Raw genomic sequence first — 24,246 nt, 5'->3', positions numbered from 1 at the left:
TTCTCTAGCCCGCCCTTTTCTGGGATTGACCAAATGATGACCTACAATTTAATTCTCAAAGGAATTGAAAAAATGGATTTTCCCAGAAAGATAACCAGACGACCTGAGGATTTGATTCGGAGGCTTTGCAGGTGAGAATGACTACTAAAAACCCCTTGTTCTTGGGGGAAGGTGTGAAGGCTTCTCATTTCTGCTGCCACACATTTTAAAGTTAGGTGTATATTTACTTTTTGTACTTTTCTATGTAGTTAAATTATATTCAATGAAAATCATTTTTTATTTTGCAGTCTGTGCTAGAAGTTTGAGTTTCCTTCATGTAATACTCAGTACCTACTTATAGTTTAAAAGAGATGCAGATTGTTCAGGTTATCTTTGAGAATCATCTTTGTCTGTTAGAGGAAAATAGAACCACAAAACTTAGCTTAATAAAGGAATAGTTTACAGCCTTGTTATTTTGAGAGAAAATTAGTGGCGATGATAAAGTGTTACTATATGTCCTCTTTCAATCTTCATTTTAAAAAAAGTACTCCTATTTTAAATTACTCCACATTTCTACTTACCACTAAAAATAATTTATTGGAGAACAAAAGACTTCTAGAATTTTGTTTAAGCTTCATTTTGTTGCAGTTTTCTTGCACACTTGAACTTTTTTAAAAGCTTTAAAATTTAGTAAATTTAGAACATGAAACCTAGCTGTGAGTTGCCCACAGAAATTTCTGCATGCTTCTAAAATTTCAGCTCTGTTGTAAATGATTCTCAAAAGCTTTCCCTGGTTTCCTTAGCAGACTTGATAAGGTGGCATCCTCCTGTTCTTCTAAGCATTTATTCATAGCTCATTTAAAGCACTGGGAGATACCTATATCTATATATCCGTATGTATATACCTATATCTATATATTGGGATATATAGATATTGAATACATATATTCATATTCCTGACTGTAATTTGACTGTGGCTATGCCAGAGGGGGCGTGTGTTTTCCATCTCCTTTATACTCAGATGTGCCTGGTTTATGAATATTGTTGACAAAATGAATGAATTAATAAAGAAAACTTGTTAAATTTTAATGTAAAATTCACTCAATCATAATTATAAATTGACTTAAAATTTTTATTTTAGGCAAAATCCAACAGAAAGACTAGGAAATCTGAAGAATGGAATCAATGACATTAAGAAACACAGGTACATAGTTACTTCTTTGCCCAGAAAAATCTAGAAATTTATTTTTAAAGTGTGGTAATCTTGAAGCTTCTCTCAGTCTGTAAAGATCTCTACACAGATGCTCAAGTTTTCATTTTTGGTGCTGTATTTTTAATTTGTGTTTTACTAGCTGCGATGAAGTTATAAAACAAATTACAAAATCACATACTCAAGTTATAGCAACTTAGTTTTTTATCTGCTGCAATCTCCATTATTATTTTTTAATGTTAACTTGGATTCTATAAAGGAATCAAGTTCTAATTTTGACGTTTCATTTACAGTTAAAGTAGGATAGTTATTGTTCTCAATATTCTAGAGAATGGGTCAGCTAAACCAACTGTTAAATAGTATTCTATTTCAGTTTTAATTAATATTATATATTTATTTTAAATATAATTTTCCTTTGACCAGCTCTCCACATTTTGAAGCTTCCTATCGTATTTTACTTTTGGAGTAAAGTACATTGATTTCCACAAAACCTCAAACAGTGTTTTATCCTTATGTAATAATCTAACAAGCACCTTTTTCAGGTCTGTGAATTTCTAAAGCTGGTCTTTAAAACCATCAATAACTTCCATAATATAAACTCTCTGATTTCGTTCCATATGTGGAAGTTCAGGCCTTGGAGTTTTTCTTTTGTAAATCTATGCCTAGCTAAATCCTGCAATCCTCGAGATGTTTTGATTTTGCTTATGATTTACAGAAGTGAAACATCACCTATTGATAGTACAAAAAATAAATTTGAGAATTTCATTACTGAAAACCTTTGAGCACACTGCTGTGTTCACTTTCAAAAAGAAAAACACCTCTCAACATTTTATGCCTCTCTGGATATTTTTACTGAAGAATTAGGGGCACATCAACACAGTGTGAAAATAAAGGGAGAGACGCTGCTGAATAGAAACACTATTCGTTTTTCTGAACAGTAATGGTGCAGCTCAAAAAAAAAAAAAAAAAAAAAAAAAAATCCCCAAGCTGCCAGCCCTGCTCTATCTATTCATGAACTTTCTTGAAATAAAGCCATGTATTCAACATTGTAAATTCATATCGGGCTCTGCCATAAGGATATATCAGGACAGGGATGGGGAAGCAGGGAGGGAGGAAGAGATGGAGACAAACAGACACATCTGTGGATTTGATAAACATCAAAATACGTATTTTATTGTTCTTTGTCATCTTTTGGATTGTCTTTAGTGTAAAGCTCATTATTTGTCTTAGATTCCAATTTATCTCTCTTCCTACATGCGGTTGTCACAGTTTCTTTTCTCATGCTAAAATGACACATGAACACACCATTCATATTGAACAAATAAGTGTCCAGTCAATTAAAAGTCCCCCTTCCAATGTATTTCCTCTTTTATCTCATTAAAGAAGCATCTTCATGTTTGCTCTGGGGTAGTTGGGAAATAGAAGTGATATAATTGTTAACAGGTTCCTGTTTTATCTCTTACTTCTTATTTACCTGAGGCTCATTTAAATATAGCTGTCAAATTGTGATTAGATGTACGTGCAAATTCATGCTAAAGGATTTTCTCACTTCAGCATGGTAATGAAGAATTTTTAATTTCCTTCCCCATAGGGATTAATTTGCCCTCTCTTCTTAACAGACAGGGTGTTCTTTGCCAAGTAGCTGAAGCATACAGCTGAAGCTGCTGTGCGTAGGGCAGAGTTCACTAATAAGATGTACCAAATTTACACAGTGCCTTCCGGTGAGCTGAGGGAGATCAAAAACATTATTTCATCTGATTTTCATAGTGCTTCTTAACATACAAAGATGGGGCACGGGGGTCTGAAAAATAGAACTCTCTTTGCTTTCAAATAGGAGTGTTCTACAACCTTCCATAAGTCTCCAAGGCATATATAGCTTCACTACCCAGTATATTCTTGTAATGTTTTTTTTAAAAAGTATTCTTTCTAAAATTTGCCATCAGATTTTCCCACTCCTCTCTAAAGTAAAACATCTTTTTTCCTTGGAGAACCATTTACTTCAATTTCGTATTTAAAAACAATACAGTTAAACGTGGCATATTGTTATATGTTTGTCCAGTCTGTGTTAAATCATCTTTCTTAAAAATAGAGTTCCTCCCTCTCCTATTTATAAGTTAACTTATAAACTAGGCACCATTCATGTCTCCCAACACCTCTCTGAAAAGAGGGATAATATATTTGTAGGGTACAATTAAATCTTTCCTGCTAGGTAGAGGAGTAATTTGTTTCAGGTCTCTTAATGTTACCTTTAATATTTCCAGTCTCTAGAATTTTACTCTCAAGAATAGCTACTACTCTTCTAAAAATGAAGAAGCAATTTATGTACAGTCGCTGCTAATATTTCTTTAGTGAATATTTTTCACACACGACTGCATGCTGGCACTTGGATTACTTAAAATGTGGTTAGTGTCAAAAAGGCCAGGTGTTAAGTGAATAGCCACTCATGTTAAGTAAATATTGCCATAAGTCAAATTGTAACAAGTACTCAGCAAGAAATGCATAGGCTCTTTGATTCAGTAATGATTTTTATTAATAGTTATTGAGTAGCAGCATCTGGGTGGAGAGCATTGTAAAATATGTGAAAAGGAATTGTGTCAGTCATCGGTGGCAAAAGAAAAGAATCCACAGAACTGTGTGCCTAGAAATCCCTAAAAATGGAGTCTCGGTCTGTGCAAAGAAGATGATGGGTGGATCATGGAGAGGACTTCTGTGGTTTTGCAGCAAGGACAAGGGAAGTCATACATCTAGGATTGCTGTCTGACTCTCACTCTTTGCTTAGAGACTCGACAGTGTAGACCAAAATGGCACTTTGGGTTAAGAATGGCATCTGAAATGGAATGTAGTAAGAGCCCACCCTCTCTGTTTTTAGTACTTTTTCTCTTGCTCAGCTTAGACTTGGCATGGGAAATCCAGTCAAGGAGTGACCCAAAACCAACTCCACGAGAGGGAGGACATTGAAAAAGGTAGAAAAGGGTAACTTCGGATACGGTTGACAGACCGATGAATACGAGGGCCTCGTAAAATCTCCCAGCCTTCATTCTCATACCTCCCACCACCACCCTGACCTGTCACGCCCCCCTGTGGTTATTCTTCACATAGCAGCCAGAATCGTCTTCTGAAAACATATTTAGATTGCATCGCTTCCTTACAACTTTCTACTGGCTTCCCGATAAGCTTAAAATCTTGATTCCTTGTTGTGTTCTACAAGACCCTACAGGATCTGGCCTCTGGCCGTTTCTCAGACACCATATTTTTCTCTCGTTTCCCCTCCACTCACCACACTTCAGCGCATTCCTATCACTTTCTGACATTCAGAAGGTCATTGCCACAAATCTTCCCATGGCTTCTCCCTTCTCTTCATTCTGGCCTCAATTCAAATATCACTTCTTCAGGTAGCACCGGAGCTAAAAGCAGCACCTCCCAACCCACCGCTATCCCAGTTATCATCCACCATTTTATTCTCTTTTATCTTCCTAGTACTTATTAGTATATGAAATTCATGTAAATGTTCGCATTGTTTACTTTTTTGTTTGATTACTTGTCACCTCCTGCCAAAATAAAAATATCCTAAAAGCAGGGTCTTTGTTGGTTTTGATGCCCGCGACCAAGTTGACTTTCCATAAATTTTTGTTGGCTGGCTGACCTGACCTCAGTGTCCCAATAGAAAAGATCAGTGGATTTAAATAGTATTATTCCAGGTTCTTTATAAGATTCTGAGAGACAGAGTACATTGTTTCTGTCTGAGAGGAGCAAGTCCTCCTCATTTCTGGTGTTGCATTTCCAGCTCACCAAGCCTGATACGTATCCTAAAGACCAGATCAGTCCTTCCTTTTAGATTAATAGTTTGGAAGCAATAAATGAAAGAACTTCATCTGGCCATCAGCCTCCTCTCATTACAGATAACTGTAAAATACTTTTTATCTTGGAGCCTCTTATATACATTTCACCAATAGCATCACCACCATGGCAGTGTGATACTGTAAGACATGATAGTTAGAGGTCCTGTGTAAGGGTGTTCTCTTGTAGAGTTATTCAGCAGACATTTATTGGAGCCCCTGTTTTGTGTCAAGTACTGTTGCAGGTGTTAGGGACACAGAAGGAAAGGAAACAGACAAAAACCCCTGCCCTCATGGAGCTTGCATTCTAGTTGGGGAGACAGAAAATAAAGAAAATAATTAAGTCAAGTGTATAGTAGGTATATTAGAAAGCAGTAACTTATAAGGAGAGAAAATAAAGTATGGAAGGAGGATGGGAAGTACGTGGGGGTGGAGATGGGGAGGGGTTGCCATGTTAGACTGGATGGCCAACGAAGGCCTCTCTAAGAAGATGACCTTCGAGAAAATACCTGATGGTGTTGAGGAAACAAACCATGTGAAAATCTGGGGAAAGGACAATTCAGCTACAGGGGCTCAAGTGCAAAGGTCTTGAAGTGGGAACATCCCAAGCTTGTTGAAAGAATGTTGAGGAGACAAAGGAGCAAGGGGGAGAGAAAGAGAAAGGTAGGGCAGTGGCAGGGTGGGGGAAGGGTGGTGGTGGAAAGGGTGATAAGGCCTGTGGGTTTTAATAAAGACATGGTAATGACTTTGCCTTTTACACTGAGTGAAATTGTAGCACTGGACAGTTTTGAACAAAGGCATGATGTGAACAAAGGCTGCAACGGCTGATGGCTTCAGGCAAGCAACATTTAGTGTTTACTGGAATGGCAGGCAACAGTTTTTTTTGTCCGCAGTTGATACAGCGATTAAATTACTCTTTCAAGTTTTCCTGCAAACTTAAAATGTTGGAGGAAACATTTCCTCCAAATGACTTGCATTTTAAATGATCACCCTTGCTGCTGGGCTGTTTCCCATGGACAAAAGCAGGAGGACCTGTTAGGATGTTATTATACTAATACAGGCAAGAAATAACTGTGGCTTGGCCCATGCTGGTAGAGTGGAGGTGTTGAGTATTGGCCAGGTTCTGAATACCAACGTATTTTGAACGTAGCAGACTAGATTTACATATGGACTGAGATAGGATGTGAGAGAAAGGATAACTCCAAAGTCTTTGGTTTGAGCAACTGGAAGAGTTGAGGGAAGTTTGTTGGGGAAAATTTGGAGCTTCAATGTGGACCTGATACAGCTAGATGCCTGTTAGACATCCAGTGGGGAGATGGTGAATAGCACTTGTAGCTAGCAGCCTGTTAAGCTGTGTGTGTGTGTGTGTGTGTGTGTGTGTGTGTGTGTGTGTGTGTGTGTGTGTGTGGAGGGGGGCAGGGTGGTGGTGGAAATAGCAGTTTGGGAGTAATCAGTTTATACATGCTATTTAAAGCCACAAGAGTGAATGAGATTTCCTAGAAAGTGGGAGTATTTGGAAGAAGAAGAGGTCCAAGGACTGAGCCCCAGAGCATGCCAACTTCCTATGGAAATAGCAATGGAAAATGAGAGAAAGCACCCAAGATGGTAGGAAGAAAGCCAGGACAAGGGCATGTCTCTGGAGCCAAGTGAAGAAGGTGTTTCGGGAAGTGTGAGTGATGAGCTGTGCTAAGAGTAAGATGAAAACTGAGAATTGAGGGAAGTCGCTGGAGTGGAGAGGGTGAAGCTTGATTGCGGTGTGCCCAGGAGAAAATGGGTAGTGTCGACTGAAGAAAAACACACAACCTAAAAGTTGCAAGTTATGTTTTATTTGGAGACCTTACTGAGGACTATAGCCCAGGAGACAACCTCTCAGCTCTGAGGCACTGCTGCAAAAAGGTAAAGGAGGAATCAGGATATATAAGAGTTTTTGCTTTAAAAACAGAAGCATGTAGTAGAACATTGGAAGATTACTGCTGAAGTGGGGAGGGGCCATATAAGGGTTGGGGAGTAAGAGGTACAAACTATTAGGTATAGAATGAGCTACGAGGATATATTGTACAACACAGGAAATATAGCCAATATTTTGTAATAAATATAAATGGAGTATAAGTTTTAAAAATTGTGCATCACTATATTGTACACCTGTAACTTACATACTGCTGTACAGCAACTGTACTTCAATTTTAAAAAGAAAAAAAAATTACCGCTAATCACAAATAGAAGACATCTCAAGTCAACGATTTTACTGCTTTTCTATGTATGGGAAGATGCAAGAGTTTGGGCTCCTTGAAATTACCCCTTAGGTATGCATCTTAACTATGTAGGGCCAGTATTCAGTTTTTCTCCATCCTGAATTCCCCATCAGGTGGCTTCAATGGCTGAGGGCTTCAGGGCAGGCAACATTTAATGTTTACTGGAGTGGCAGGCAACAGTGTTTTTGTCCGCATTTGATACAGTGATTAGGTTACTCTTTCACGTTTTCCTCCAATGGGAAGAGAGAAATGGAGTGAGAGTTGGAGGGGAGTTCAGGTCAAGGGAGATTGCTTTGTGGTTGGAAGAATTTAAATGTTTCCATACTGATTCGAATACCCCAGGAGAGAAGATGTTAAAGATTCAGGAGAGAGGAGAATTTAAGGAGCATGTCTGAATAGAGAATGTCTACAAGATCAAATACGCAGCAGAGGAGCTGACCTTAGCGAGAAGCAAGCGCAGTTCATTCATGGTGCAGTAGAGAAAGGAAACACACAGATGTGCGTACACAGGCAGGTTTGCTGGTGGAAAATTGTAGAAGTTCTCTTTTCTGCTCCTGGTTTCTTAGTGAAATAGGAAGTCAGGCCATCATTTGGGAGGGAAGATGGATAGGAGGTCTGAAAGTTTGAGGAGAGAGGATGAAGTATGGATTATGAGTCTAAGGGAGTGTGATGAGGGGAACAACAGGGAAATCTAGACTGACTGCTGGGCAGCATTAAAGGCCCCTCTGAGGGTAGTGGGCATGGATTTAATGTGAGAGACACACGTGTGTGGGCATGGTTGAGTATTTTCCTCTGATCACTTGCAGCTGTACTGTTGCAGGCAGGGAGCAGGCAACAAAATGGGTGGGCAGATAACTTGACATGCTAATAGTTTATCAGATAAGTAATATTTCTCTGTACTTTTCTGATTTCTCAGGTGGTTAAATGGTTTTAATTGGGAAGGACTGAAAGCACGGAACCTTCCATCACCTTTACAAAGAGAGGTATGGTATCTACTATATTACTCTCTTGATTTTTTTCTAAGTATTCGTTTTTGTAAACAGATTTTAGGGGTGTGTGTGTGTGTGTGTGTGTGTGTGTGTGTGTGTGTGTGTGTAGAATAGATTAAAAAATTTTTTTAACAGTTTTTAAATTTAAGTGAAAATGTCTTTGCAGTTGTGACTATATGGTCTAAATAGTATTATGTATTCAATGGACCTTAGCTCAGCTCTTAAGAATGGATTACATGTAAATCTAAATCCCAAGGTAGCCAGTGTTGGTCAGGCTGACAGATGGTTCTAAAAATATAATATGAACCTATATGTAGTTTAAAATTTTCCAGTAGCCATATTAAAAAAGGTAAAAAGAAATGGGTGAAATTAATTCTAATTATCATAATACATTAAAATATTATTTCAACATGTAACAAACACAAAATATTAATATATTAATAAAGATGTTACATTTATTTTTTTCATACTAAGTTTCCAAAAATCCCAAGTGAATTTTCTACTTTCAGCCATCTCAGGTCCGACTAGATATATTTCCAGGGCTCAGTACCCATGCATTGCTGGTTGGACAGCACAGCTCCAGAGAAAGCAGAACATCTGCTAAGTTGGGGAGGGAGGGGGATGGCTCAGGAATAATCTAGTCAACACCCTACATATGTTATGTTGTGTTCTCTGTAAAGGAATTTTGAGGATCTTTGTCTTTCTTTGTACCTTTTTAGATTGACATCTGAATTTTTTCATTACACGTCTAAGTCATTGTGGAGAATGTAATTTCTAATATGTTGTAAATATCGACATTTTACAGTAAAACATTACTCTTACTTTGCCCCTTTAAATATATCCAGTGTAATCTAAATGCCATTGAGATATGAAACCCATCCCCCATTTAAAAAATAGACAGAAATATTACATGACTACTTTTTTTTTTTTTTTGTGGTATGCGGGCCTCTCACTGTTGTGGCCTCTCCCGTTGGGGAGCACAGGCTCCGGACGCACAGGCTCTGTGGCCATGGCTCACGGGCCCAGCCGCTCCGCGGCATGTGGAATCTTCCCGGACTGGGGCACGAACCTGTGTCCCCTGCATCGGCAGGCGGACTCTCAACCACTGCGCCACCAGGGAAGCCCTACATGACTACTTTTTATCTCTAAACTCCTATTTTCATATTTCCATTAGATTTTCTCTATAAAATTTCATCCTGATGTAAAAGATTTTTATACTGGATGGTCTTCTATTAATCATTCTTTAAATGCCTTTCAATTTTAGTTTTATAAAATTAAAAACTTTTGTGAGAATAAAAATTTCGCTGGCAGCACAAATATTTCTTCTGGATTCAGTTATAGTTACATTTTTGTAGCATGCAGTATCAAACAACATACATATATTATAAATTTTTAAATAATTATTTAACAAAAATGTTTTGAAAAGAAATTATTTAATGTACTTGTGGATGAATATTATTTATTAAAAAATGGGATCAGATTCCACATCAATCTATTTCTTTTTAAAATTATTTTTCTATAGATGAAAGTGCTAAGAGTTGTGTTCACATAAATAAGTAAATGAGCGTGGAGGATTTTATAATAGCAATGTCACTTTGAGCACCTTCTGAGTAGTCTTCTTATGCCCCCAAAAAACTCATTATGATGGATCATAAATATTATTTTTAGTGCTCTATCAGCTGATAATTCAATTAGGTACTAATGAAAATTGTTTGAAAGCAAAGAATTGGAAACCACTTGATTTGCAAAGTAATTTAATACCAGAGTCATTTCACTCTTTCAACAAGGTCACTAGTATTTTGAATTGTCCCTTTGTTTGACATATGGGTCAATTAACCCTATAAAAATTCAAGATCAGTGAGAAACTTTTATAAAGTGGAAGAAGGATTCTGACAAATTTTGATTTTTTTAATATTTCCTTTTAAAATATTTTCCAATTTGAAAAAAAAAAAAAAAGAGACATCATTTCTGTCGCCCACCTTTTCTTTCAGAAATAACTCCTTAAGCCAGGCAGCTCCTACTGGAGCTGTAATTCTGGGACCCAATCCATTTGTTCTAAAGGGGAGATCTCATGAGGCTGAGAGTGTGACTCAAAAATGATAACTGGTTATCTTTTCCTTATATGTACATGACAAGCGGTTGCAGTGGAAAATCAGTGTTCAGATACAGAAAGCATTCCCCATATGTTCTAGCATGCTTCGTCAACATTATCCTCACCTTTGGTTTCATCCTTTTTCTACTAGCTAAGTGGACCCACAGATCACAGCTACTTTGACAAGTATCCTCCCGAGAAGGGGGTGCCTCCTGATGAGCTGTCAGGCTGGGATAAAGACTTCTGACAGAAGAAAAGATGATTACTGCCCTACATACACAAGAGGACTATAAGGGCCAACAATCCAACACTGATTATTTCTCTTCCGAGTATTATACTATCTTTTAGAAGACCATTAGAGAAGAGAAACCCCTGCCCATGAGCTGGGGGTGGGAAATAGTAGGTGCGGAGGTGGTTCTGAATGATAATGTCTCATTTAGATGCTGTGAATTAGTCATGTGTTCTGTTCTTTGCTTTTCTCAAATGTTGAAGGCTATCCTATTCCCCTCTCCAAAGTCAGAACCATTTTTGTCAAAGGGATATCATTTTCTCTGCAATCTGTTGCTCTGCCCCAATCATATTTGTCTCCTTTGAGCCCTAGTAAGGATTAAAAAGTATCTTGCCCTTGAGCAACTAAGTCATTCAAATAGAAGGAAGAACAAGGGTGAATTTTGGAAGATTTCCCCCGTTCTCAAGAATCCCACGTAAGCATTATGGCATCTTGAAGTCATGGCTTGCAGTAAACTTGGTAGTCAACAGAAGTTCTTGATTTTCACCTGTGTTCAACCTAGAAATATATATAGGCTTCTGAACCTAGTCTGGAGAAAGGCAAATTTGAGTATTAGTCATTGGTACCACTTTCTAACATAGAAGAGTTAATGAATCCAGCCAGGTAATTATATTCTATTGGGGAACTTAGAAACAATAAACAAAGCAAAAAATATTTTTATTCTCCTGTGACCAGCTGTGATACCTCAAAGACTTTTCAAAAGTCTTGTTAAAGATGGTTATAATGTGTGGTTAATTGATGGGCCTTTGGAAAGGTTTTATCTTATATATTAAATATTTTCACAATCAAATTAGAAAACACGCAGGAACTACATTGTGAAGGCTTTTCCTTCCCATTACATATGGAGGAGAAAAAATTCTAGAAGGTATAAATGCTGACTCTTTGAAACTCTGAGATATTTTGGCCAGTTCTGTGATTGTTGCTATTAATAAACCAGGAGTATAGAAATAACCACAGTTAATTTTTAATGGAAATCCCATTGGCAAATATTGATGCACTCCTAATCACTGCTGCATTAATAACTTTTTAAGGAGACATTTGAGTCATGGGAGTGTTAATAATGGATTGTTAAGGCAGGCAAGCCGCTAGAGAAGTGATGGGACAGTAAAAGGGACATCCAGCATCTGTCCCACTCCTGGCTCCTCCCTGCAGTCTTCCAAATAATGAATAGATTTGTTTCAATAGCATTGGACACCAGTAACCTAAGAACTTTACTAGTAGAATGTTTTTCTGTATCAATCATGATCATTCTCCCACCCTCCTTCCCAAATGGACGGGAAACAGATTTTCTCTTTATCTTTTTGATCTGGCAGAGTAAAAATAACGTCGAAGTTCCTGCATTATTCAAGCTTCTGGTTATACTTTCATATGCTAATGTTCTATAGGAAAAGCATCGCTATCCACATCCACCCATATTTTCAGCATTCAGAGAGTCATCTATCCGCTTCTGAAGTGTTAAACCAGATAAGTGAGGCCCAACCCAGGAAGGTGCATCCTTAACATATTAAATTTCCACATTTAGAATCCTTTTGCTGAACCAAAGAATTTTTGTTTCCTGTAGTAGTATTTTTAAAGTTTATGTATTGTACATAGAAGAACCATTTTTAATAGGATCGACATAACCCACTTAATGGATTTCTAAGATTTTTAAAAGATTTTTATTTGCATTTGGTTTGTAAGCACTGTATGTTTTTCCATGTATATATTTTTAAATTACCCACTTATAAATGTAGGGAATTTATGTATTGGGTGGATATTAGAACTGTACAGTTATACTAGCAATGATATTCTCAAAGGTGATCAATAGTTGTAATTCAAAAAAGACTTACATATATACAAATAAAAACCAACTTAGGGTACTCCAAGTTTATTTTAGCTATGACTGGCCATGTCAATATATAATCTCCACATGTGATTTTATTGTGTTTCCTTTGGAGTACTTTATAAAGATGGAGAAATGAGAAACTGAACCATTAATACAATCCCATTTCTATTTTGTAGCTGGGCGACTTTGGGAAAATGACTTCACTTTTTTGAGTACTAGCTTTCTCACCTGTAGAAAAAAGCACAGTAAAATAATACCTACTTTAGGCGCCTGTTTTGGGGAGTAAATTGATACCTAGACAGTCCTTTGCCAATTTCAATGAAATAATCAATGCTGCATAGATGGGAGCTACTGTTACTATCTCTATTAGAATTAAAGGGGCCTTAATAACCGTTTAGTCCTGGACCTTATGTATCATTGGTATCTGTATGCACAATTGTACCAATTAAATCCAGTATCAATCTTTTCTTTTTCTTTTAAATCATGAAGTAAAGATGGTTAATCAAATTTTAGTGCATGTGATGAAGAGTTAACCCTCACCAAAATGAAGTGCTTTATTAAGAGTTCACTGCTCACCTGTTTCTAAGTTTTAACTTTTTATAAATTAAAGACATATATGTATATGTACATATATATATTCTTAGAAAATACAGGAAATTATTCCCCTATATACAGACCCATCATATTCTTAATCATTAAGTCATTCCTAATCTGTCTTTTCTGGGTACAAAGTTAATTTTTCATTCTTGAGCCTCTTCTCTGCAGGGCCAACTTTTCACAATGGTAGTTTTCTAATATGTTCTCTAAATATTAAAATGTCTGGAGGGAGGAGAATGTAGTGGTGAAAAGTAAGATTTGGAATCAAAAATTATGGGTTTGAATTCTTGCTCTGTCCAGGTTTGTGTGACATTGAATAACAAACCACACCTTTATTCACCTATAACTTAGATATGGTACAGATAAAGCTTTGGAACACTGGGCCAGAATATTATTACTTGTAGGTCATTGATAATAACCATTTGGAAATACATCTATTTCTTTTTGGTATAATAATAAATCCTTGTTTGTTTTTTATTGCCAGGTATTGTACTAGGAGCATTTACATCCATTATCTCATACATACAAGATTCTAAAATAATTATAAACACACTGACTATTGACTGCCTTCAAAGCTAAATATTGGCCTCAAATATGCCTTTCATTCACAATTTAGCTGTGATGGTTTTACATAGCTTAGATCCAGTTGCTATAACAATATAACAAATTAACCCACAACTTAGTTGCTTGGAACACCATTTTATTCTTCGGGATTCTGTGGGTCAGCAATTCAGACAGCACATGGCAAAGATGGCTTGTCTCTGCACCACAGAATCTGGGGCATCAGGTGGAAAGATTCAAAGATTGGGGTGACTCAATGTCTGGGAGCTAGAATCACCTGAAGCCTTGTTCACTCATGTATCTGGAGCCTAGGCTGGGACAACTCAAAGACTAGGACTGCTGTTAAACGTGCCCACACACGTTCTCAATGTGGTTTGAATTCCTCACATTATGACATCCTTAAAGTAGTCAGACTCCTTTCATGGTGGCTTGGGACTTCAAGAGCAAGTGTTTCAGCCAACAGGGAGAAGCTGCACTAAACTTTATGAACCAGCCTTGGAATCACATCACTTCGCTTCTGCCATACTCTGTGGGTGGAAGCATAAGCCCACCCAGATTTGTGGGGAGGGAACATAGGCTCCATTTCTTAATGAAGAGCGTTTCAAAGAATTTGCAAGCAAGTTTTAAAACTGCCACAACCCACTTTCTGGCCACAGACTACTTACATTACTGCCATATGCAAAATACATTCATTCCCTCTCAAGAGTCTCCCTAAAAATATCATCTCATTACATCAGACTCAGGGTCAAGGTCCGGGATCTTGTCATCTAAGTTCAATTCAGGGGTGGATAAAGACTCCTCAGGTGTAATTCCTTGGATACATTCTTTTAGGTCAGAAAGCCTGTAAACTTAGTTAACAAGTCATCTATCACCACACTCACAACACTGAATGGTGAGATGACCAGTGGATAACCACAACGGATTCTTGCATTCTGAGAGGGAGAAGACGAGAGGCACAAAGCAGCACTGGTCCATAGAATTCTGAAATTTGGTGTGACGCATGTTAGCATTTCACTGCTTACGGCTCAGTCCTACTCCCTGTGAGTTGTTCTCTGCAGCTCTTGACCACACCATGTAGAATCTGGGTTCTGCCTCTGAGTTAGCCTTTTTGTTTGTTTGTTTTTTCTATAAGATATGGCTGGTATTTGCAACTGAGTAGACTTCTTAGCCTGTTTCGTGCCTGTAAATGTTTGGTGGTAGACATGCCTTTTTTTTTTTTTTTTTTGCGTTACACGGGCCTCTCACTGTCGTGGCCTCTCCCGTTGCGGAGCACAGGCTCCAGACACGCAGGCTCAGCGACCATGGCTCACAGGCCCAGCGGATCCACGGCATGTGGGATCTTCCTGGACTGGGGCACGAACCTGTGTCCCCTGCATTGGCAGGCGGACTCTCAACCACTGCTCCACCAGGGAAGCCCTAGAGATGCCTTTTTAAAATTTGTCTCTCTCTCCATTGCAAGCTGATACATTTCTTTAAAAAACGTTGTGAATTTCTAATGTATAAATTCATGATCCACTCCATTAGGCAAAAGCTACACTCACAAAGCTTTTCTGTGAAGATGCTGTGGAAATAACGATTCTTAGAAGTTCTATTTTCTTAAAAGTGAGGGTGTGTACAGCACATGCTTAAGATGCTTGGAAGGTCTTTTGCCTTTTGAAAGGCTCTGGTAGTCAGTTTCAAAGATGCCTTCCAATGATCCTTGCTTATGGTGTCCATGCCCTTTTATAATCCTCTCCTCTTGAGTGTTGACTGAATCTAGTGACTTCCTTTTAACAAATAGAATATAATAAAAGTGATGGGAAGTCACTTCTGAGATTATGTTACAAAGTGACTCTGCTTCTGTCCTGTTCACCTTCTCTTGCTCTCTCATTTGCTTGCTCTGATAGAAGCCAGCTGCCATGATGTGAACTTCTCTATGGAGAGGCTCATGTGGCAAATAACTAAAGGAACCTCTGGCCAACAGCCAAGGAGGAAATGAGGCCCCCAGTCCCACAACCTCTGATGAACTGAATCCTGCCAACAACTGCAGGAGTGAGCTTGGAAGTAGATCCTCCTTCACTTGAGCCTCCAGATGAGACTGTAACCTTAGCCAATACTTGGTCAAAGCCCAGTGAGAATCCATGAGCCAGAGGAGCCAGATAAACCACTCCCAGATTCCTGACCTGCAGAGGCTGTAAGATAAGAAATGCGTGTTGAATTAAAGTACTAAGTTGGGAAGGAAAGACGGACATGAAGTAAGGGAAACAGGAACAAAGTGGCCACAAGAGAACAAACTGGCAAGCCAGAACCCAAGAAGACAAACTTTTGAATCTGTGTCTGTCTTTCATGGTTGCCAACCTTGGCCATATGGGTGGCTTGCAGGATAAGCTGACACCTTTTACATGTACCTGACTTGGGATGTGCAGATGCCAGAGGAGCAATCTAGCTGGAACTAAAGGAACCACAAGCCTGAATGCTGCCCTTCACCACCAAGGTGAGGCAGCAAATCAACAAAAATGTGCATGAGCTCCAACTGTGCTTTGTCTTGTACATCTGGAGTATAAACATGGCTGCTATTCACTTTGGCATTTCAGGTCTTATGCAGATTTCTCTTGTGGCAAAGCCAAACAGAACCACACAGAGAAGGAAAATCGGGGAACATATTTCTGGCTTAGCTGAATTGACACAGTACCAAGTCACTCAATTTCAAACCTATATATGTCATTATTTTTATGTAATTTATTTAGAATTTTTAACTAATGAGATTTGCTTCCTGTCTTTCTACCCACTTTCACTTATCAAAGGGCACATAGAGCACAGGCCACATTACTCAACTGAAACCAGCAATATCAATTTGTCTCAGGTGATTTATAGGCAAACTCTAAATTGAGTTAGAGCTTGAGCATTTTCAGTTTTGGAGAGTACAAAACCAAGATATTTTTGTTTATTTAATTGTTTGTTATAAATTTTAAATGGTGTAATAAAAAGTAACATGACATTTGTTTTGACAAATACAAACTTCATCAGTGAGGAAAAACCAAGTGGACATGCATTGGGAAAATAAAAAGCAGAAGAAAATATGATGAGATCAAGGAAGAATACCAGCAATGCATCAATCCTGGAAACCAAGTAGAGTAAATGGGGCAAGGAGAGTTAAAATATTAAGGTATGCCTAGAAATACTTAAAAATTTGATCCATGAGTCAAGGCCAAAGAAAGTAAAGAAAGGCTAGTAAAAATATTAATATATATATTTTTTCTTTATCAAAGGGAGTAAGTGGAATCATTCTAAGGAATAGTGAACGTGAAGAAAAATATTTAATACATGTCTTAGTAGATTCATTCAACAATTATTAACTGAGCACTGTTCCAGGCACTCTTCTAAGTGCTGAGGATACAGCAGGAGGACAAAAATCACAGTCCTAATATATATTCATACTTATTGTATGACTAGGTGATGATCTCCCAGGTGGTGTGATCATGGATATTTTCTTCTATCTCTAAGTTTTATACATTGAACTTATATCTTACAATAAAGAACATTCACTTTAAAACATATACTTGCATCAGAGACATAGGATAGATACCAGAAAAATTATTGGAAAGAAAAGAAGGACTGGGGAACGTCAAATACAGATTTCACTATATCAAATCACTTTAAAGGCAGGTGACAGATATACCCTCTCAGGCCTCTCCAGCATTAAGCTCTTATTTACTTAAATCCTTGCATCAAACTTTTATAGACTCTTTGTTCCTTACCTCTAAATTCTGACCTATTTCTACAGATCCAAATTAAGGCTTTCACTTGTTAGCAACAGGTGATTTACTTCACTGGGTGTTTTTAGCTGTTTTTGAAAAATACCTACTTCTGCTTCTGCCAGATCTCCTATGTCTTGTTCCCCCATCTTCTCCATCATCCCCAGGCAGAGTATCTTCTGACACCAAATTCTCTCCACTACACGCATATGCATAATTTCATTAACTAGCTAATTAACCAACTGATTGATTGATTCCCTCCACAAATATTTGTGTGACTACTCTGTACCAGACCTGGCATTTAGCAGTGAACAACATAGACAAAACCCCTTCCATTGTAAAACATATGTTCTAATTGCAAGAGGATGACAGTAAATTGTTAAACAAATGGAGGGAATTAAAAAATCTAACTCAACATAAAATCTGGATGTGCAGAGATAAAATATAACTTAAAAAAATTATCTGTAGTTTATCTCATCTCCTTTGGGCTTCCACCTACTGGTTAGAGGGAGAGACATGAAAAGTCTCATCTAGTTTAAAGTTAATCCAATGAAGTAATTTAAACAGTCCTTTTAGGGCAGTGGTTCTCAAATTTTGGTGGATATCAACTTTTGATGGGAACTAATACAAGTATAAAGGCCTGGGCCCCACTCCACTTCAAGGAGCCTGGGTCACTGTGGGCTTTCTAAGCTCCCCAGGAGGTTCTGATAAACCACAGAGTTTGAGAACCACTGCTCTACAAAAGGTTCAGTCTCTCTTAGACAAAATTTCTCAGATTCTCCTTTAGAGAGACTCTAATTACATCCCTGAGCAAGATGGAGGATGAGTCAAAGCTCTAAGGCCAGAAATCTACTTGGTTGCTGTGTGTTTGACTGATGTTCATGACAGTTTATGGCTGGAGAAGCTCATCATTTGTCCTCTCTGGGCTGAGACAGGGCCCAAGCCCTCCCTCGATGACTCAGCTTCTTTAGTGCCAGTTACTACTGGCACTAAAGACCTTTGGGGGTTGACTGTGGTCCCTTCCAGCTTTAGCTGAGACCTGCTCACTGCAAAGCCACCTACTCCCTACTAAGGTGATGCCCTCTGATGAGCGACCTAGAAGACCTTCAGAATTATAGGTCCTGTTTTTACAGTGCAGAAGCCTAGGGGACTTAGGATGAAAATAGCTCAGAGTCTCGTACTGCAGGCTACGCTGTGTCCCCAAAGTTACTATGCTGACGTTTATTCTAGAGCAGTCTGTCATGAGTCCCAAACATGGGAAGGAGCGCCTTCCTCTCCTCCTTCTTTCCTTCCACAGTTCCCTGAGGCTAGAAAAGGGCAGGCTTCCTCCTCTTTCTCTTCTGTCTGGACTTTCCTTACTTACGTAAAATTCTCTGGTCTCTTCCACAAAGCCTGATCCTTTATAAGCTAAAGGACATAGAGGAATTTAGATAATCCTTTCTCAGGACCAAAGCTTGGCTTTTGAATTCCAAAAGCATAATGTCACCTAAGACTTTCTCAGTTCTACCCTACTGGAACTAATCCTAATCGGCAGGTGGATGATTCTAGAAAAGAACCAAGATGTATTCTCAGGAAGCAAAAAACAAGATCACAGTAATAATTCAAAAGTAGAATCATTCCCTCTTTGCAAAAATAAATAAGAAATTTTCATCACAGCAATAAACTCTATTAATACAATTAAGTAGGTTAATGTGACAGAGTGAGGCTGAAGAGAAGTGAGAATGGCTTTGAATAAGTGGTAAGGAAATACTTTCCTGAGTAAGTGACGTTTGAGATGAGATTTGAATGGTGCAAAGGAAACAACCTTGAGAATGTCTAGGAAAAAGTGTTCCAGGCAAAGAAATTAAATGCAAAAGCTGTTGGGGGTATTAATGAATTCGGCATGTTGGAGAAACAGAAGTCTTGTAAGTTTCCAGAATAGTGACAGCTCAGAAGGGTAGGCAGGGCCAGATTAGGAGAACCTCATGGACCACAGGCAAGTGTTTGGTTTTTATCCCGAGAAATGTGAAGCCTTTTTATTTATTTTTTCCTGTAGAGCAGGAGAGTGACTTCAGCTGATCTATGTTTTCAAAAGAGCACTCTGGTGACTGTGCTATGAAGGAGCATAGAAGGGGGAGTAAAGGAAGCAAGCAGATCAATTAGCAGGCAATTGAAGTGTTTAATTCATGGGAAAACTAATGGGAACTGGTTCAGACTAGAATGTCAAATGGGTCACATACAAAGAGTGATATTGAGGTTGTGTTTTGGAAAGAGGTGACAGGTGAAAGGACTGGATGCAAAGAATGAGATAACAAGAAGAAGCAACAAGAATGATTCTTGGGATTTTCAAGATTCTAGGTGAGTAAATAGATGTATACAGGTATATCTATATGTGTGTACATATGTATATGTAAGTATATGTGTATATGTATATGTAATTTTTTAAAAAATATTCTTTCTTCTTCTAAGAACCGTTTGTGGTCTCAGTTATTTTTCAAGTAGTGTTGCCAGATATTGGTGATTACATTGTTCAGGTTAAAAATTTTAAAAAAAGGAAAGAGATGAACATCTTAAGCACTTACGTGATAGGCAGTGTGCTAAGTCCATTATAAATTTTATCTCAGTTGAACTTTATGCCTCAACTTTATGAAGTAATAGTTTCTACTACTTAATAGACGAGGAAATTTTACCCTGGAAGGAAAAGAAACTTACACACTTCAAACATGTATTCAACCAACATTTTTTTTTTTTTTTTTTTTTTTTTTTGTGGTACTCTGGACTCAGACTCTGGACATTTATTTACTATATTAGATGGTTTTGTACTGGTTGCTGAACATATCTAAAACACAATTCCTCTTCTTTCATCCCCTAAATCCTGCTATTCTTCTCATCACATTCAGAGGAAGAACCCAAATCACTCATTTCCTATAGTCTAACTCACTCCACCTCCATCTCTGCCATCTCCCTGACTTCCTGCCCCACTTCTTTCTCCCACTCACTACACTCCAGTCACACCAGCCTTCTTGCTCCTCCTCAAACATGGCAGTTCCGCTCTCACCTCCCGCTCTTCGCACTGGCTCCTCCTTCAGCCAGGAAAGTCTTTCCCCCCCACATTTGCCTTCTTTGATTTTGACTCAAATCTCACCTTCCAGTGTGTTTTTGCTTGATGACCCTACTTAGCATTGCAAATGCCTTGCTATTGTTTATCCCTATTCCTCTTGTTACTTTATTCCACAGCACTTACCATTCTCTAATATAATCTACATTTAATATGTTTACCTATGTTTTTTGCTGATTTTCTGTTTTCCTCCAGTAGAATATAAACTTGATGAAGACAGAGTGCTCTACCTGGTGTCTAGACTAGTGCTTGGCATATGTAGGCATTTCTTGGATGAATGAATGAATGAATGAATGAATTGTGGGTGAGGCAAAGGAGCCCAGAAGATTTATGTAACTTCACTGGTGTCAGCAAAACTATTAGTGCCTCAGTCTTCTGATTCCCTAATCCAATATATTTTTCCAGTATACTCTTTTACCACTATGATATTCATATATTGAATTAAATTTGATTTTGTTTGGTTGTCTGTTACCTTTAAATACTTCCAAATGAATAGGGTTTGTTTTCATTCACAAAAATCTCAGAATTTAAAGCATGGCTTGAATCTGTTGATTTCACAAATATTTTCTTTTTAGAATTTAACTGCTTTTCTAAAAAAAACAAAGCTATAACCTAACACAGACCCTAAAATGTTCAGATTAGTATGTTAAATAAAAGAGCACATTAGACCAAGTTGCACAAATATGCCAAATTCTATTTTTATGAATGCAATGAGATGTTGATACATTATCCAGAAATGGCAACATTTACAGTAAATTCAGGGGATGTCATCTATAAATTTTTATGGACCATCAACATTATCCAACATTCTGACCTCATATCAAGCTGTAAGACCTAATCCATCCTCATACATTTTTGCTTGAGAATGTTAGTGTTTGTCAGAGAACTAGGAAGAGAGAAAATAGATATTAGATTACTTTTCTGGCTGAACGGTATATTGTACATTAAGAGAAAATCTAGAGATAGGAAATAATATGTATTTTTTAAAGTATCCAAAATATACCAGGGAGTTTTGTATTAACCTGAAATCTTCCTCTGTCTTGTAAGTCATACTTATGGTGCTGTATTACTGTCTGGTTAAATGGTTGATTATTTTCCCAAGCCTCTTTTAAATGTCTCAATCATTCTCAAGGTAAGTAATGTGAAGATGATGAAGGGGGGGCTCTGTCACATTTGTTACCCAGCTTGAGCTGTTTAGAGGGGAACAATATTAGACATACTAGTATAAACCTGTAAGGAGTTATTTTCTCTATTTCTAAATGAGGATTAAGTTAACTGATGGTAAGCCTCCTAGGGAAGCTGGGGCAATTCGTTTTCATACAAACGAAGCGGAATGATTTTGAATTTTAAAAAAACACGAGTGCTCAGGGTTAGAACTGCCACTTGGGGTTTTGTTTGCCCTACTTTCAGCCACGTCTGATTTGTGTTTATATTTGATAGGTCCGAGAAATGCAGGTGGCTGTTAAAAACTCTGCAAATTTAAGCGGTATTCAAGGCTTAGAAAAGGATGGCAATTGCAAAATTTGCCACGTCCTCTCTGAAAACTGATCCAACAATAATGTGACAAAAGGCAGTCCTAAGTATCATTTCCTGAAAAAGTTGTAATTGAACATGTGCTCAAGAGGAATTCCATTCCAGATCATTTGGCATTTAATCCTTTAGATTAAATGAGGAGGTGAAATTATTTCTCGATTTTTTTTTTTCTTATTTCAGTGCAGCAATATTCTCTCACCAGGCAAATCTAATAATTCAGAATGCTTTGGGAGCAGAAATATCTGACTGAGGACAGATATCTGCCTGAGGGATGCACAGAATACTCTTCCTTTTTAAAAACAATGAAAAATAAAGGAGAGAGAGGGAGGAGGAGAGGGAGAGGAAGTGAGAGTCTAGGAACATTTAAATGCAAACTCGAAATTCTGCTGAAGTGCCTCACAAAAGGATAATTAATTCACAACAAAGAGAAAGACAAAACACTTTGATCTCTGGACTTATCTAGAATTGTCCCTTTCGGAAGCAAGGGCTGTCACAGAGCCTTCTGCACAGTGGCAGGTCACCTTCTGGACGACCATGGAAGCTGGAATGCCCTTCAACATGCAGTGTTGTCTCGTTCAGACTAATAACTGGACTCCATCTAGTGGTCATAATAACACACTGGGATCTAGCTGCTTCCAGAAAGAGATTTTACACCAAAGCAAACAGACCAGTCCTGATCTTGAGATTTGACTCGCTGCTCTTGTCCGAGGGGGCTGTCATGACAGAATAAAACAACAGCAACAACAAAGCACAAAGCCTTAGACCTCTGTGTCAGACATTCTGCTACCCTCCTTTTGCAGGTAGGAGGCCCTGTTGGCCGTGCAGTGCTTTTCCTCCCTCTGATGATTTGTGTGACAGTATTTTATTATGTGAAACATGGGAGGTTGGTGGGCACAGTAGTGGGTGAAGCATCAGGAGCATCATTTCTGCTATGCGAATTCAGGCAGATCCTGGGGCTAAACCTCTGTGGGACAGATTCTGCAAGTCTCGGGTGACAGCGTGAGATGCACAGCTTTTCTCCACTCATCTGTTTAGTACCAGCCAGATCCCCTGCTGAGTGCTTTGTGGGACTCAACAATTTTTAAGTTCAAGAAAGGAATAAGCGTTTAAAGTAAATATCGAAAATACATTCTAGAAGGTACTAAATTCCATAGCAGAAGGCCACAAGAGAGTTCCATGTAGATGTCTGAGGGTTAGATAATTACTCATAGGTGTAGGAATGAGGAGGTGCCATAGAATATTAAACTGTATCTGTGTTTGTGACTGTCCTTGGCTATATCCTTGTCCATATCTATTCTGTGTGTGTATACATATGTAAATATATACACATATAAATATATACACACATACCTCACAGTCGATTTAAAAGATTCACAATCAGCCAAAGACAGATGACCACTCAGGGAAAACATTTGGAACATGAACAACAGATACAAATTTTATATCGTTAATGTATGAAGAATTTTTACCAATGAATAACAATTAAAAAAAAACAACCTCCTTAGAGACAAGAGGAGCAAAGTACATAAACAGGTCATTCTCAGAAAAGAACTACAGAGAGTCAAAAATCCGTTAGAAATTCATTTAAGCTTACCAAGCAAATAGATAAATTAAATCAACTTTTAAGTAGTGAAATCAGTTTTAATTACTATTTAATTATGCAGTTAACTAAAGTTAGCTGTTAATACCAATCTTCTATTATCTTTTATTATCAGGCTTTGTGCTTTCAATCAAGATGGAAAAGATTCCACTTTTAGTATATCTAAAAGAAACAACTGGATGGACAGCTACACAGAAATGTATTTCTAATAATCTTTGTTGTAGCATTTTGTATAATAGCAAAGGAAATAGAAAAGAACCAGCAACAAGCAACCAACCCTAAATATTTTGCTATTTAGGAATGGTTAAATAATTGGGATAGAGCCACATATTAAACTGTTATACTATAATGAAAAATTTTATAGATCTACATTTATAACATAAAATATTTGTAATACATTAAGGACATCTAGCTTACAAAAGAATATATGTATGTCACAATTTTATTAAAACAGTGAATTGTGTATGCACATGAATTACCATGGAAAAATATCCAGCAAGATATAAATTAAAACACTACTAGTAGTTGTCGCTTGGTGGTGAAATTACAGACAATTTTCACTTTCTTTTTATACCTTTCTCTGTTGTCTCTATTTCTCACAAGTATGATAAATTACTTCTATTATCAGATAGATTAAGCAACTTTTATTGAA

At 37.8% G+C, this 24,246-nt stretch overlaps 1 protein-coding gene across 3 annotated transcripts in view; it reads left to right on the top strand.

The window, feature by feature from the left end:
- The window catches only part of PRKG2 (protein kinase cGMP-dependent 2), a 96,478-nt gene extending 85,359 nt beyond the window's left edge, over positions 1-11,119 (top strand). For all 3 annotated transcript variants that reach the window (XM_059066509.2, XM_067035908.1, XM_067035909.1), the window contains 4 exons: positions 9-131; positions 1,121-1,183; positions 8,194-8,260; positions 10,510-11,119. In XM_059066509.2, coding sequence (XP_058922492.1) covers positions 9-131; positions 1,121-1,183; positions 8,194-8,260; positions 10,510-10,605 — 349 coding nt within the window. In that variant the 3' untranslated portion in view covers positions 10,606-11,119. The remainder of the gene's footprint in view (positions 1-8; positions 132-1,120; positions 1,184-8,193; positions 8,261-10,509) is intronic.
- The last annotated feature ends 13,127 nt before the right edge of the window (positions 11,120-24,246 follow it).

This window comes from Kogia breviceps, chromosome 6, assembly GCF_026419965.1.
Source record: "Kogia breviceps isolate mKogBre1 chromosome 6, mKogBre1 haplotype 1, whole genome shotgun sequence".
Lineage (NCBI taxonomy): Eukaryota > Metazoa > Chordata > Mammalia > Artiodactyla > Physeteridae > Kogia > Kogia breviceps.
This window is presented reverse-complemented; position numbering and strand designations above follow the sequence as displayed.